The sequence below is a fragment of the Maylandia zebra genome, linkage group LG2 (assembly GCF_041146795.1).
Source record: "Maylandia zebra isolate NMK-2024a linkage group LG2, Mzebra_GT3a, whole genome shotgun sequence".
Taxonomy (NCBI): domain Eukaryota; kingdom Metazoa; phylum Chordata; class Actinopteri; order Cichliformes; family Cichlidae; genus Maylandia; species Maylandia zebra.
The window spans coordinates 41,472,792-41,485,756 of record NC_135168.1 but is presented as its reverse complement, the minus strand read 5'-3'; the positions used below and the strand labels follow the sequence as shown (position 1 = coordinate 41,485,756).

General features: G+C 38.7%; 1 protein-coding gene across 1 annotated transcript in view; it reads left to right on the top strand.

Moving 5' to 3' along the window:
- The window catches only part of dock2 (dedicator of cytokinesis 2), a 99,391-nt gene that overhangs the window by 76,652 nt on the left and 9,774 nt on the right, over positions 1–12,965 (top strand). Inside the window, exons 27-36 of the mRNA XM_004545436.3 lie at positions 4,975–5,073; positions 5,367–5,461; positions 6,334–6,412; positions 6,547–6,647; positions 6,945–7,003; positions 7,321–7,469; positions 8,267–8,352; positions 8,536–8,692; positions 10,517–10,557; positions 12,760–12,850. Of these exons, the coding sequence (XP_004545493.1) occupies positions 4,975–5,073; positions 5,367–5,461; positions 6,334–6,412; positions 6,547–6,647; positions 6,945–7,003; positions 7,321–7,469; positions 8,267–8,352; positions 8,536–8,692; positions 10,517–10,557; positions 12,760–12,850 (957 nt within the window). The remainder of the gene's footprint in view (positions 1–4,974; positions 5,074–5,366; positions 5,462–6,333; positions 6,413–6,546; positions 6,648–6,944; positions 7,004–7,320; positions 7,470–8,266; positions 8,353–8,535; positions 8,693–10,516; positions 10,558–12,759; positions 12,851–12,965) is intronic.

Sequence of the window (12,965 nt, the reverse complement as noted above, 5' to 3'; positions counted from 1 at the left end):
TTAATTTTAGTGACAGATAAGTTGTTATTTAAGCACAAACTAATCATTGTTCCCTCATTTAAGTGTTTCTTCCAGCACTTACTCTGTACTTAGGTGTCACACTAAACTGATCTCCCAGCACTTTTAAGAGGGAGACATAAGAGGAAAGAGAAATGTGAAAGAAGGGAAGCGAGATTAAAAAAGGAAGTATGGTGATGGGGTCTCTGGTGTCACCATAGTGCAGACGGTTGGGTGGAGGATGGGGGTAGTTATACCCTGAGCACTAATACACAAAACCACACACACACACACATAGACACACACACGCACGCACATTCAAGAACATACATTCTCAGTAAGATATTTATTAGCGACTAAGCTCTGTAGGCACCCATTATATGTATGCTTTTTATTTCATCATTCATTCCTTTCTTCTTCTTCTCCTCCTGCCTTTAGAGTCTGTTGGCAACCCCAAGGACTGCATGTTAAAAGTTTAGAAATGTGGCACAGCGTTCAGGGACAGTCCCTTGATTCCGAGGGTGCTTTTAATTATGCTAACTTATGCATCCTCAAGTCCTCTCCCCTCCCAAGACCCTAAATTGTTTCTCCTTTGTCACAATGAACGATCTTTCAAGTCCTTAATTGCATCTTGAGGAGAGAGAGAGCTTTTAAAAGGGCTGAGAGTGAGGAAACATGTCACGGTCCTGGGTCTCCTGACCCAGCGTTTTTAGTTCTTTGTGATTTTTGTATTATTGTACTTGTGTGTGATTTATTCTATGGCTTCTAGTTTTGATCCCTTGCCCTTCATGTCTCTCTGTGTCCCCTCTGTTCTGTGTAATTGTGTGTCTTTGCATGTTTGAGTTTCTTGTTTTCTGTCACTCTGCATTGTGCATTATGTTCTCATGGTTGGTTTTTTGTTACTCTCTCTAGTCTAGTCTCTTGTGTTCCCAGCTGAGTATTTCCCTGTGTATTTTGGTTCTTAGACCTCTGCCTTATGGTTTATGTCTCTGTATTTCTTAGTTGCTGTCTCCACTGTGTCAAGTTCGCGTCTCTGTGTGATACTTCCTGTTTTACTTTGATGGTCCGTGTCTCATGTGAATGCGTCCTGCTTTGCTTGTCTCGTCAGTCCTGATTTCTCCCAGCTGTGCCCTCCTTCTGTGTCTCATTCCCCTCGTTACTTCCCAGTGTATTTAAACCCTGTGTTTCTCTGAGTCAGTGTCGCGTCGTCCCTCTTGCTGTGTGGATCGCCCTGTGTGTCTCTCTGTGAGTTTTCCAAGTTCCCAGTTTAGATTAGTTTGTATGTTTTTTCCCTGCCAGCAAATAAAGCTGAGTTTTGAGTTCACCTCCCTGAGTCTGTGAGTCCTGCACTTTGGGTCCAACTCCTGCCTGCCGCACAGCGATTCATGACAAAACACATGTGTAACCCACAGAAGCCTTTTATCAAGTGCTGTGGTGAATAAATGCTGCACCTCCTTATGGGACCACAAACTATGTGTACTGCTGTTTTACTCACACAACTTTGTGTCGTCATGTATAAGCATTAACAGATAATATAAAAGATGATATTGATTTACTGTAATCAAGTTGTGTATAAAAATCAATCCTATATATTCAAGAATAATTCACTTGCAAAGTGTTGTAGGATCACACAAAGCTGCAGATTTTTATTCATTTATTTTTTTGTTTCTCTACTTTGAAATTGAAATGTACGTGTTCTAGCACAGCTGTGTTTTATTTTACTGTTTAAGGAACAATGTTGCAAGTAAATAAAAAGACTATCGCATCATCTCAAATAGCAGAAGATTATCATGTAGTCGGTTTGACAGGTGATCCAGTTTTGCAGCACATAACAGACTAACACAATGGAAGAATGGTTTGATCATTTGGCAGCTTCGGCGTCTCTGTCCTTGCATTTCTTACACATCTGTCACCAGCATTGCTGCTATCAGGAGCTGAAAAACAACCAGCTTAATAAAAAAAACATCCCTCGTGTTGTGTTTGAGGCTTGACCACGCCTGCACCGCCACTGGTTTAAAGTTGCAAAGTTTAAAACACGTGGATGACTTTTTAACAAATGAAGTACTGCTGAACTTTGTGGCTTATGCTGAGACATTTTGATTTTTATGAAAATGTTTTTGACGTTTTCCACAAAGTTGTCACTGATAAGCCCTAAACCCATGATAACCAAAGTTGACATATTTTTTTTTATTTTTTTGATTATTATTTAAAGGCAATAATAGGTCACAGTCAACTGAAATCAGCAGCAAGCTTACAAATGTGGTAGTGAGGTCATATCTCAGCAATGCTCAGAGCTATTACATCCAAACGTAATGCACAGACCCGGGACCACATTGTGAAGACTGTCTGTTTCCTATGAGTGCTTAAAGTCATGTTTCTAACACGATCACATTAAGTTGCCATGGTGACTGTGCCCTGCTGAACCGCTTGCCCCCTTCGTTGCTGCTCGCAGCTATGTTTTAATGAAGTTTTAATGAACTTTTAAGTTTTGTTTGCATACATGACTGAAAAAGTATCGTTGCTTATTAGAATGCAGGCGAGCACAAACACAAACCCTGCCACTTTTGATCAAATTAAAGCTGTCATCGCGTTAGATGCCATTCATCTTTCATCTTCAATTAGTCATCCATCATCCTTAATCTCTGTCTCGTGTCTCCTTTTCTGCCACCAACTCCGAAGGATAATTTCTCACAAATCCCGGTGGCAGAAATACCTGTTCTGAATGTTTACTGAACTCAGTGTAGCAGCAGAAGGAGGATCATAACAAAAACTATATGTAGTGTAACAAAACAAGGGCATATAAGGGGAAACATATTAGTGTTTACCAGTGTTTAAAAATGTTCAGGCCCTTTTGAGGCTCAGTGGTGTGATGATTATGTGGAGGGAGGATTTATTTACAGACCACTTGAAGAAGTCAAATTGAACCTGGCAAAAAGAGTCAATGAAATCAACAAGAAAAATGATTAAAAATGCAACAGTAGTCCAGCTGGTGGAGAACATGAAGGAGGAAGAGTGTAGATTGACAAAATTTCACTTAATCAGCAAAGATTTCAACACTTTTAGGAACATATATATGGAAGCCCGTTTCCGCCACTAAAAAAAAAAAAAAAAAGCTAGTATCCATAACTCGAAATTTCGAGTTATTTTCTCGAAATTTCGAGTTATTATCTCGAAATTTCGAGAAATATAACTCGAAATTTCGAGTTACTTTTCTCAAAATTTCGAGTTAGCTCTGCCAATCAAAAATATACGTGAATGAGGTCGCTTTCTTGTTACCCGGAAGCATATGGCGCAGGACCGCGCACTCAAAAACGGATCCCAACAAATTAAAGTATGTTTGCTGATAGTAACACCATGTGATTCAGCTAATAACACAGGGATTTCATCATTTGTGAAGCCAGGCTGAAAACACTCAGCAATCTGTGCATTCACGACTGGATGTAATACCGGTAGCTTAGCTGTAGCATTTGTAGCTGAGGGCTTCAGCTTCCGGGTAACATGGAAATAACGTCATTCACGTAGATTACTGATTGGCAGCGCTAACTCGAAATTTCGAGTTGCTTTTCTCAAAATTTTAAGTTAATATGTCGAAATTTCGAGATAATAACTCGAAATTTCGAGAAAATAACTCGAAATTTTGAGTTATGGATCCTTTTTTTTTTTTTTTTTTTAGTGGCGGAAACGGGCTTCCATACATATATAATATGCACAAACCTTAAAATAAATTCACATTTTCTTTCATGCCAGTAATTATTCATGTTTTCTTCAAGTTGATGCAGATCAGTTTCTGTATTTTTTTTCTCTGTTTTCTTCACCTTCATTGACCATTACCATTCTCAGTGCCTTCCCCCTCTCAGCCTCTGGATGTGGAAAGATCTGCTCTAAATTTCCCATGAATATTCTGCTCTAATCCAGCTCGAGAGAGTTTTTCCTCAGTACTTTTCACACAGATTTAAAGCTAACTTAGGTAAAACTTTTTTTTTCTTTTTCATGCCTAGCCTCATCTTTCATGTCTGTCTTTCTCACAGAAGTCGCAGCTCCTTCTTCCAACTGCTCTGTCTCAGGACTCTTTCTATCTTCTATCGCTGACGCTTGCTAATACTAAACTCAGCGTGTGTCTATGTGTACTCAGCTTGGGCCATATTTCAAGTTAAGTGCATGAACTGATGACCCTCACAAACATGAAACATTCAAACTCTATTTCGTTTTTGCTTAACGATCTTTAGACAACATCACATGTTATCACATTATAAAGCCCCTTTGTGGTGATATTAAGGTTGACCACATCACTGAACTTTTGTCTGAACTGCTTTTTTTTTTTTTTTTTTTGCTTTTGTTGATGTTTGAAAGGTTTTCGTCTCTTTATCTTTTCAACAAGTAAATCAGATGAACTATGTTAAAATGAATTTTTACTGAAGTTCATTGTACCTTTTCTCATTTGTTGTTATCAGAAAGTCTGAGCGGTTTAGTTCTGTATTTGTTATTTGGAGTGATCGAGTCATTCGGAAGGTATTTCTTTTTAATTTCACCTTGTGGCAGGGTGCCACGATGTAAACTATAGAATGTAATTTAGAAACTACAGACACTGCCAGCCTTCCTGGCAATGATTGGGTTTGGTTATAGTGATTATGATCATCTGAAAATTCCATGGTAATAACGAGCTGTTGATGCAAACAGTTTAATTTCTGTTTAGCTATGCGTCAGTCTTGGTGCAGTATGGATAACCTTAAGTGACTCAAAAGCACCCTGCAATAGATTGCTGACCTGTTCTGGGTGTACAGTAACACACCCCTCACCTTATGAAACTGGAATAGTCTCCAGCCCCCAAGCAAAAACTGAAATGGATAAGTGGTTTAGAAAATAGATGGATGTATGGATGGATGATTCAGTTTTCGGCTTAAGATGTGTAGCTCTCAGGCTAAGAGTAATGGGTTATCTCTTTCTTTCTTTTTCTATTTACACACTTTACCTCTGTAGTCGAGGGTTGTTGCCTGCATGACAGCTATTCTAAGTCAGATGGATGATCGACACTATTCTACATACATCGAAACCTTCAGTGGAACTACTGATCTAGTGGTAAGTGCCTCACACACATATCCGCAGATGGCAGAAAACTGGATTTTTTTTAAAAACTGGAGTGTTTATTGAGCCTTCTGACAAATAATAAAAAAAAGAAATTAAGTAACTGTTTGGACATATAAGTTTTAATTTGTATCATTTTTGCTATATCTGTCATTTTTGTGCAGCAAAATGTCTCATTTTCCTATCAAAGTATAAATGAAGGGTGGCTCAAAACTTTGCATATTGCTGTGTAGTACAGTTCTATATTCTCATTTGTCTCTTGTTCTTCTTGTCTTCTTCTACTGCAGGACTTCCTAATGGAGTCCTTCCTCCTTTTCAAGGACTTGATTGGGAAACATGTGTATCCGTCTGACTGGATGGCCATGATCATGGTACAGAACAGGTAACATATTGCAGATATGTACACACACATGCACAGAACCAGTTTGAAAGTCTTCTCTTGCATGGTTCTACATGTGTTTGCCCATGAGCTACAGCTTATGCATTTAAAAAGTCGACATCAACAGTCGACTGGTTCATCCACATGAACCCACACAGGGATAAGTTAGCGATAGGAAAGCTGGGATCAAGGCTGCGATGATGAAAACGGCTGATGTGGCAAATATGACTGTGTGTGAGCCGATGGAGTGAAAGCTATCAGTGTTTTTTGTGATGTAAGCTAAAGGGAGGCTAAAGCTGTGTCAGACGAAAAGGCAAATAGGAAAAATTTAATGTGAGGTACAGGAAAAGGCAGTTTGATAAGGAGTCTGCAGACCGGGGTTAGAATGAAGATGTGCAGATATAGAAAGAAAAGCCTACTTAAAAGAAAATGAAAGAAGGAGGGGGAATGAGAAGGAATGGCATTTGGCTCTGTATAATGGTGATAGATAGACAGTGTTGAAGCAGAGGGAGCCTGAGAGTAGTTTTGCTACTTAACTTTAGAAATCCATAAGGCCATATCACGCCAATACACCTGCACACTTTGTTAACTTGCGATCATGATCTATCACTGTGACAGAAGATTTGAATTGAATGCGATATTGCATTTTTTTGTCTGGAATAACAGTTTAAAGCTGTGGCTTTAAGCTCTAGAGCTGAATTCTTTGATAAACAAAAAATAAGCTGCATTGTGGTTTTTTAAAGAATCCCATCCTTTTATTCGTTTTTTACTCGTATTCTCCTTTTTTTAACATTCAGTTTGATCAAACACAGCCACAGCAAAGTTTACTTCATTGACATGTCTTTTTGATTTATTTTTTTATATCTGTTCATTAGGGTGTTCCTAAGAGCCATCAATACATATGCTGACACTATGAAAGAAAAGTTCCTTAATAACGATGACTTTGAAGTCCAGGTAACTGTATTTTTATGTGCAATATTTCCGAGCTTTGTCTCATATTGATGCCATCCTTCTTATTGTGTCTGAATCCCCTTAAACGCTATCTTTCTCTGCATCCCCTCCCTTCCTCACTCTTCCTCACTGTCTAGTTGTGGAATAACTACTTCCACTTGGCAGTTGCGTTTATTACCCAGGAGTCCCTGCAGCTTCAACATTTCTCACCAACCAAGAGGAACAAGATTCTGGCCAAGTGAGAGAAGAGCTATTTAATTTCCCAATTTACCACACCTACTCTCCCCACTGATTTGTGGTCTATTTAGGATTCTTTGTTTGCTGTCTAAACTCCACTACTTATTAAAAGTGTGTGTTACCTGTAGATAGGCATTTAATTTAGATCAAGTTGAGTAAGAGTAGGTGAGCATTATCTTTTCCACTCAGTAATAACAGTATTGATTAGGACACTGCTTCCAAACTAACATTCTAATGTCTTCTTTTTTCTCTTTCTGTGTATTTTTCCTTCCTTATTGTCCCACACTCTGAATTCCAGATATGGAGATATGAGAAGGCTTATTGGCTTTGCAATCCGTGACATCTGGTATAAACTAGGTAAGAACTATACTGTAATGTGTAGTTTTTCTTCTTCATAAACTGTGGATAGAAAGGTTCATGAGTCAGCAGCGTTTCACACTGACAGACACCAATCTGAATATATCAGTGCACTAAAAATATCACAGTTTTCTGTGGTGTGTACAGAAGAGTAGGGTTATATCCTGCACAGAGCTAAAGCTCTTACTGTAGAAGAAAAATACTTCTTGTATTTGCCAGACAGAGACCTGTAGTGTTACCTGAGGGTGAGTGAAAAATGCTGTGTCTGCATATACGAGCAATTACGTGTGTTTATTTCTATGTGTGTGTTTTTTCAGGCAGTCATAAAATCTGTTTCATCCCCGGCATGGTGGGTCCCATCCTGGAGATGACTTTGATCCCTGAGGAAGAGCTGAGAAGGGCCACTATTCCCATCTTCTTTGACATGATCACCTGTGAACATGCACGTTTTGGAAACTTCAGCAAGGTACACACATATAAGAACACAAGCGATTAGTATACATACTAAACTTAAGACAGTCGAGCCATTTAAAAACTAATCGTGATACAAAAAATACTTAAATAAATCTTGTATATTGCAGACTTTGATGCATTTGTATCTATGAATACATGCTAAAATTAAAAGAAGAGACAAGGAAAACAAATGAAATAGAAAATCTATAACTGTGGCACATACACATTGTGCTCCCGCATTGATTTCCTGTAATGCAGCAGATAAAAGTAAAAGAGACACCTTAATTATGCTTGCATGCATAATTGATTTCCACTTCTGTTGCTCCCGTCTTTTGCTTCTTAATCTACCTTTTGTCCCACTCTTTGCTTTCCCCATTTTCAGTGCTGTTCTTTATGCTATTAATCAAGCTCTGAGTGATAAATGTCCTTTTGTTCTGATACCGAAAATATTTTTCCCTGTTACTTGGACTGTATGCACATAGCACTATTGTGAGGTGTTACCCAAGCGAACACTTATTCTTTGTTTTAAATACAAAAGGACAAACAAAGATCACTCATTAGGTAGGCAGGGAGAGGGAATCTGATGACTCAGTAGATAGTGATGCAAAGTTGTTTGATGTTTACCCTGAAAGAGAAAGCCTGAAAAACAATTGATAAAAAGAATAAAAGATGTGATATGAGCATACGATGACGCTCCAGAGCTTTGTAATTTGTTATCTGTCTGCCTTCTAAGGACATTGGTATATTAAGAATAGAATACAATAGAATGTAATAGTTACTTTAAAAAAATAATAATAAAATCTTCGGCAGTTTGAGAATGAGATCATTCTGAAGTTGGACCATGAGGTGGAGGGTGGTGGAGGAGATGAACGCTACATGCAGCTACTGGAGAGCATGTAAGTATTGTAGTTTTTTTCACTATACACAATCGATTTCCTGCTAACTCTCATGAGCAGCATTTCACACTTGGCTCTGGTCTTCTGCCAGTACATTAATAGACAAACTGAATAACCCTGAATAACAAGGTAAAACCCTCTCAGAGGTCTCTGATGATTAAATTGTGGAAGCATGTCTGCCAGATTGCTGGACTGTGCTGCTGAGAAACCCACGCTGAGGCCACAGGTGCAGCACTTTGTCTCCTTGGTGAAGGGGCTCCTCATTCGTCTCCTTGACTACCGCACCGTGATGAGCGATGACAGCCGCAACAACCGCATGAGCTGCACAGTCAATCTTCTGGTAAGAACCACCTTCTTTGAAATCAGCTGGCAAAGTTGCCAGCGCTTGAAAGTCTTGTTAGCATCATCATCATTAGCTTTCTAGTGTCTAAGTGTGATATGTTTGTGTCATCATGGATTAGCATTTATTGCTACTTACCTTGTGATTCTTGCAATATACAGTGCCTTGTTGGTGTAGTGTCTCATAGCAAAGAGTTGCTGATCTTAGATGTACGCACATCAACACCAATAAATCCATTAGTAATTGAATATACAATATAATGTGAAACTTTGTTTTATATAGAATCCAAAGCAGCCAAGAGTTTATTATGAAACACAGATTTTATTTCTTGTCGTATGTGCCAAGGCCTTTTTTCTTTTCCCCCATTTAATTTGGGTGCTGATTGATCTAAAGGCAAAGATTCATCTCCTTGCCTGGTCTCCTACATTTTGCATTGGGTTGCATCAGCTCCTGTCTGTTCCACGTCTTTTCTCTTATGTGATCTCCTAATCAGATTCTCCCCCACAGTATTCTTAGGTTTAGTAATGGATGCCATCTACCCACCATATGATCTTTTCCACGCCAGATTAAATCGTATGATACCTCAGCAAAACTCTTTTCCTTTCATTTCCAAGATGCAAACATTTAAAAAATCATAATTCGACAGATGGATGCGTCTGTGTTTGAATAATAATGTAGAATAACTCTTTATCCCCCACCCCCAAGGTGGAGGCTGCTGGTACATGGCAGGAGTGTTTAGTTTGTAGCCTGTGGCAGTTGCCCATTAGCTATTCTGTTTCATTCATTTGGCCAACTGAAAAAAATCCCCTCTGCCCACAAGCAGGCACTAGTGCACTCCCCTAACCGTACCCCCCAGGCTAACTTTACTAAGGAATTATACACACAGGCACAGTCACACGCATATTTATTCTGCTCTTTCATGTAGATGAACTATCAAAACAAAACAAACTTATTTGAACATAAGAAGTACTCTCAAAAGGTTTGCAGTATATCATTTTGGTTTCATTTTTCTTTTTCGTTGTTACAAATATTAACTCAGTACACATACTGTACACTATATCTACAATATACTAAGCATACATATGTGTAGATTTTTTTTAAACAACTCTCAGTTGCTGTATTGTTCTCTATAAAAGATAGAAAGTGATGCTGTAGTTCTACTGAAAGTTGTGTTGCTATAGATTTAAAAGACAGGTGGACTGCTGCAAATCTTTACTTGTCTTCTTGATGGGCACCCTATATAAACATGTTAGCTCCCTAAATTTAAAATTCATTGTCCAATAAATAATAAATCTTACCCTTGACAATATAAAATGGTTCGATGGTATACTGTGGAAAAATTAACTATAATTTGTCACATTTGTGATTATGTGTCTGTTGGTGCTGTTGTGTGTATTGGCCTGTGCTAGTGATGGGAGGTGAGGTTACATCAGTTCGTTCCACTCCTCTGTTCACTGTAGATATCATTAAACTTAATTAAACTGGGAGTTTGTGCAGTTTATCTAGCACACTTGAAAACACACACGCTCCCACATTAAAGCACAAGCAATCAGTATTATAGTATAGTACTGTAGTATAGTATAAAATAGGATAGTGTAATGTGGTATAGTGTAGTGTTGTAGTGTAGTGTACAGTATAGTATACATATTATTGGATAGTATAGTGTGATACAGCATGTTATGGTGTATAATATAGTATAATATAAACGTGGAATTAATAGCATAGTTTCAAAACCTCTATCAGTTATATATGCATATGCATGCGAACACAGGCATACATACACACAGAAACTACACTAACCAACCCCTCCTTCTGTCTTTGCAGAACTTTTACAAGGACATCAATCGTGAAGCGATGTATATCAGGTATTTACTTGCTGGATTTAACTTAAATGGTGCATATCTGTGTTGTACGCATGTCTGTGCATGTCTGTGCATGCGTTCGTGTGTGTGTGTGTGTGTGTGTGTGTGGCTCTATAATCTGACAAGGGATTATATGAGTTCCACTGAATTAATGTCAAAATCCACAGGATCAGCTCGGCCTGACTGGAGGGAGAGAGAGACATGATGAGTGTGAGGGAGGGAGAGGTGGAGAGACAGGGAGAGACAGAACCATTTGTAAGAGAGCGAGAGAATGAGCGGGACAGACAGGAAAGAGAGGAGGAGAGGAAGTACAGATCTAGTCAGGTCCCGCAGTGCACTTCTGAGTATGGCTTTTAGACAAATTAGTTATCTGTATGTGTGAATGTGAGTGAAAGTCAGTGGTTGATCAACTGCCTTGTCAGCTCTGTGGATAATACAGTAACATTTAGCTGGCTGGTTTATTGGTGTCAGCCAACAAATATATTTTAATGCAAATAGACAATTTATGTCTGTGTTATATAATTAGTCACAATTTAATGGTGCGCTTACATAACAATGGATAATGAAACCCAAAACTAATTAAAATTCCCTTTGTGCTGCTGCGTACAACCCAAATCAGCCACAATGATGAAGCACATGATCAAGCTTCAGATTTAAACTCTGTCATCATTTCAAAATCCTATGAAAGAAAATATGAAATTAAACTGCACTGGACTCACCTCGCTGTTTTGGTTCGCATCCCTGGTGCATATGATAATGTCTTTTTCTCTAAATGCAGTACGTTGAAAACTGAATCTGCTCCCTTCGCCAAGTTTCATTCTGCTATACATACACGTAGTGCTATTCGCTATATGTGCTACATACTAGTCACTGAAGCTTGTAGCTTTCTGTAATTTCTTTTTCTTTGTGTAGCTGTCTCATAAGAATGTGAGACAGCTAGACAATTCTACCACATAGGAGCTGTGAGCAATGCATCCATTCCCTTTGTAATAGAATAGAAATGTTGATGTCCTATTGATATTTTACAGGGTTTTTGTTTTGTTTTTTTACAGCATGAAGATACTGCTAAACACTCATAACCTGTAATATGGAAATAGGACACTTCTTATATTGTTCTATTCAAGGTGCAAATAATAAGATGAAACTTACTTATTTGTATCAAACAAAACCGAGTATAGAAGAATAAAAAAGATGCCTCCTGCTAAATTTGGATCATCAAAACCCTTTCAGTTTTGAAACGTGCAGGTAAAATGAAGCTAGAGAAAGTGAAAAACAGGATGCCAGAGAACAAATGAGATGAATACACGACTCTAAAATAATAGTCAAACAGATTGAGTAATTAATGTAAGTTGCAAATGACTTGGGAGTGAAACTTTTCAGTTTTTTTGTTCCCTTTTCTGTTTGATTTCACATCCAATGACTGGACTGTCATAAACAACTTACAGCCAGATACATTTCCAACCAGAAAATTGTTATATCTGAAAGTGTGAGAAAGGAAATAGCAGGTGTGACATAAAAAAAGAATAAAAAACAAGGAAAGTGAGACTGTCAACATTTAGGCAGACAAAATAAGCGGTTGTCCTGTGAGCCAACACCTTACTTTGCAAGCAGATATGGGACTGTTCATTTAAAAGCATCCAGAAAACATTTCTTTTCCTACTTTGTCATCAGTGCTTTAGCAACAAAGTCCAGCCTCTGGCCATGTGGAGAAAGTTTGTCTTGACAGATGCAAGATACAACAAAACAGATCAAAACTAAAAGCAGTAGCAGTAAAAGCCGGTCCTCCAGGTGACAAGAAGTAATCCCATTTTTCCCCTTGTCAGGCCTATAAAACATTATAGGCCTACAAGCATCTGTCAGACCATTATAAGACATATGCTAAATTGTGCTCTTTTGTGTGTGTGTGTGTGTGTGTGTGTGTGTGTGTGTGTGTGTGTGTGTGTGTGTGTGTGTGTGTGTGTGTGTGTGTAGGTGTGTGTGTGCGAGTGTTAAATGACCTTTTGCTAAGCTTAGTACATATTTCAGGGTATCTACCAGTGTGTTTGTGGGTGAGAGAGTGAGAGAAAAGAGAGAGAAAGAGGGCTAATGCTTCCTTTGCAGGTCTTCAGGTTGCCCAACAGTGGCACCTAGTGGAATAAGGTTTAATTCTCTTGTTTAAAGAGTGTGCCTTCTTTTTTTCTTTTTCTTGTACTTGTGTGTGCTCAGGTACCTTTACAAGTTGAGGGACCTTCACCTGGAGTGTGAAAACTACACAGAGGCGGCGTACACACTGCTGCTCCACTCTCGTCTGCTCAAGGTGGGGCAAACAGTCACATGCACGCATATGAAGACACATATCGTTGCTTAATGCTGGCCCCGGTGTCTTGTTCTTCTTAATCACTTGCCACAACTGAGACAGTTTTGCATTAGCT